We start from the raw sequence: 2,031 nt of genomic DNA on the forward strand, positions 1-2,031 counted from the left end.
TGTAGTTCAGATCGTCCTTCCGAACACCAGCATTATTTTCAACCCAATTGCATTTGAAAAGAACAACCTTAAACATATTGTAGTTGACTTCCCAAATCTCTTGAATGGTGCCATAGAAAGACATGTCACAGACGACTGGGTTTTTGTCCTTCGCACTTGACACATGCATTGTTGTTGCGACTAACATAATCCCACTGTTTTGCACCGTTCGGTAGTCATCACGAGATTTTGTGTGGTAAGACGTTCCATTAATTATGTATCCGTCCTACATCATTAAAGTAGGGTGGGGTCCATGTGCAAGCCAACGTATGGTGTTCGAGAGAACCTTCCCTTCCTGTAGTTCACTCATCACCTATTGAATAGAACAATTAGTCGTTCTAAATATTGAACAATTAGATTAAACGAAAATAAACTTTTGATTGTGTACGTACCCGATCCCTAAACCATGCACTGAAGGATCGATTATGTTCAACTTGTAGCCATTGTTCATTTTTGGCTCTTCTGCGATTTTCCATCTTTAATTGATTGAAATGTTGCCTACGAAATGTGTCATACATTAAATTGGTGGCTTGAGGGTAAATTAATGGCAGTATATACTCATATGAATGCTTACTCAACGTATGTGTGCACTTCTCCAATGTTCTGTAAGACATGAAGATGTGCTTGCTTGAGTTGTTGGTCATCGGGTCGAACGTATGTTCCTACTGATAGCGGTCGATCGCTTTGTATTTCTGTCCTTGAATTGAGTGACCCAAGTCCAATAGGATCTAATCCAGAAAGAAAATCTGAACAGAATCCAACTGCCTCCTCGCATATGCTTGCTTCTGCAATGCATACTTCCGGTCGAGCTCTACTGCGAACATAACTTTTCAACACTTTCATGCATCGTTCAAATGGGTACATCCATCGCAAATATATTGGTCCACAAAGCTTTACTTCTCTAACGAGATGAACGACAAGGTGAACCATGATTGTAAAAAACGAGGGTGGGAAATACTTCTCAAGATTGCATAAAGTCAGAACTATATCTTCTTGAAGTGCATCAAGATCTGAGACAGAAAAACTTTTGGCACAAATCGCATTGAAGAAAAAGCACAATCTACTAATAGTGTACCTCACATTCTTCGGTAGGACTGAACGTATTGCAATTGGAAGCAGTTGCTGCATTAAAACATGACAGTCGTACGACTTAAGGCCGATCAGTTTTAAGTCATCCAAAGAGACACGACTACTAATATTTGCTGAATAACCTTCTGGAACTTTAATTTCTGACAAAGTCTTGCAAAACCGATACTTCTCTTCTTTTGACAGTGTATAACATGCCGCAGGGATATAAGTTCTATTACCAGTAAACGTTGGTGTCAATTCTGGTCTAATTTTCATTCCAACCAAGTCAAGTCTAGTATTCATCCCATCCTTACTTTTTCCTGGTATATCAAGTAAGGTGCCCACTATGTTCATGCATACATTTTTTTCAATATGCATTATGTCTAAACAGTGTCGAACATGCAAGTGTTTCCAATATGGTAGTTGAAAAAAAACAGGTCTTCTTTTCCAATAGTCATTGCCACCTTCATTATGCACGGTCTTCCCACACTTCTTCCCACATGAAAATATCATGTCTTTCATCTTAAGGTACATGGCCTCCCCCGACAAGGGTTGTGGAGGAATTCCATGCTCTTGCTTCCCATTAAATTTTTTTTTCTGTAATCTGTATGGATGATGTCTTAGCAAATACTTCATGTGTCCCATGTATGACATTTTTTTTCCATGTTGCAATCTTATTGAAGTAGTCTCCTCTCCACATATTGGACAAGCCTTATATCCTTTCACACTAAAACCGCATAGATTACCGTATGTTGGAAAACCGTTGATGGTCCATAATAAGACAGCTCGCAGTGTGAAATATTCTTCCTTATATGCATCGAAACAACGAACTCCATCCGTCCACAACATTTGTAGATCATCAATTAAAGGTGCTAAGTACGTATTGATATCGTATCCCGGTTGCTTTGGACCTGATATTAACAT

The 2,031-nt window shown here is 39.0% G+C and overlaps 1 protein-coding gene across 1 annotated transcript; it reads right to left on the reverse strand.

Annotated features, from left to right (window-relative positions):
* Positions 1-609: 609 nt before the first annotated feature.
* Positions 610-2,031, reverse strand: LOC116405114. The gene has a single exon (XM_031888815.1). It carries the CDS (start codon positions 2,029-2,031, stop codon positions 610-612), a length of 1,422 nt encoding a protein of 473 aa, XP_031744675.1.

The sequence above is a fragment of the Cucumis sativus genome, chromosome 7 (assembly GCF_000004075.3).
Source record: "Cucumis sativus cultivar 9930 chromosome 7, Cucumber_9930_V3, whole genome shotgun sequence".
In the NCBI taxonomy this organism is placed as follows: domain Eukaryota; kingdom Viridiplantae; phylum Streptophyta; class Magnoliopsida; order Cucurbitales; family Cucurbitaceae; genus Cucumis; species Cucumis sativus.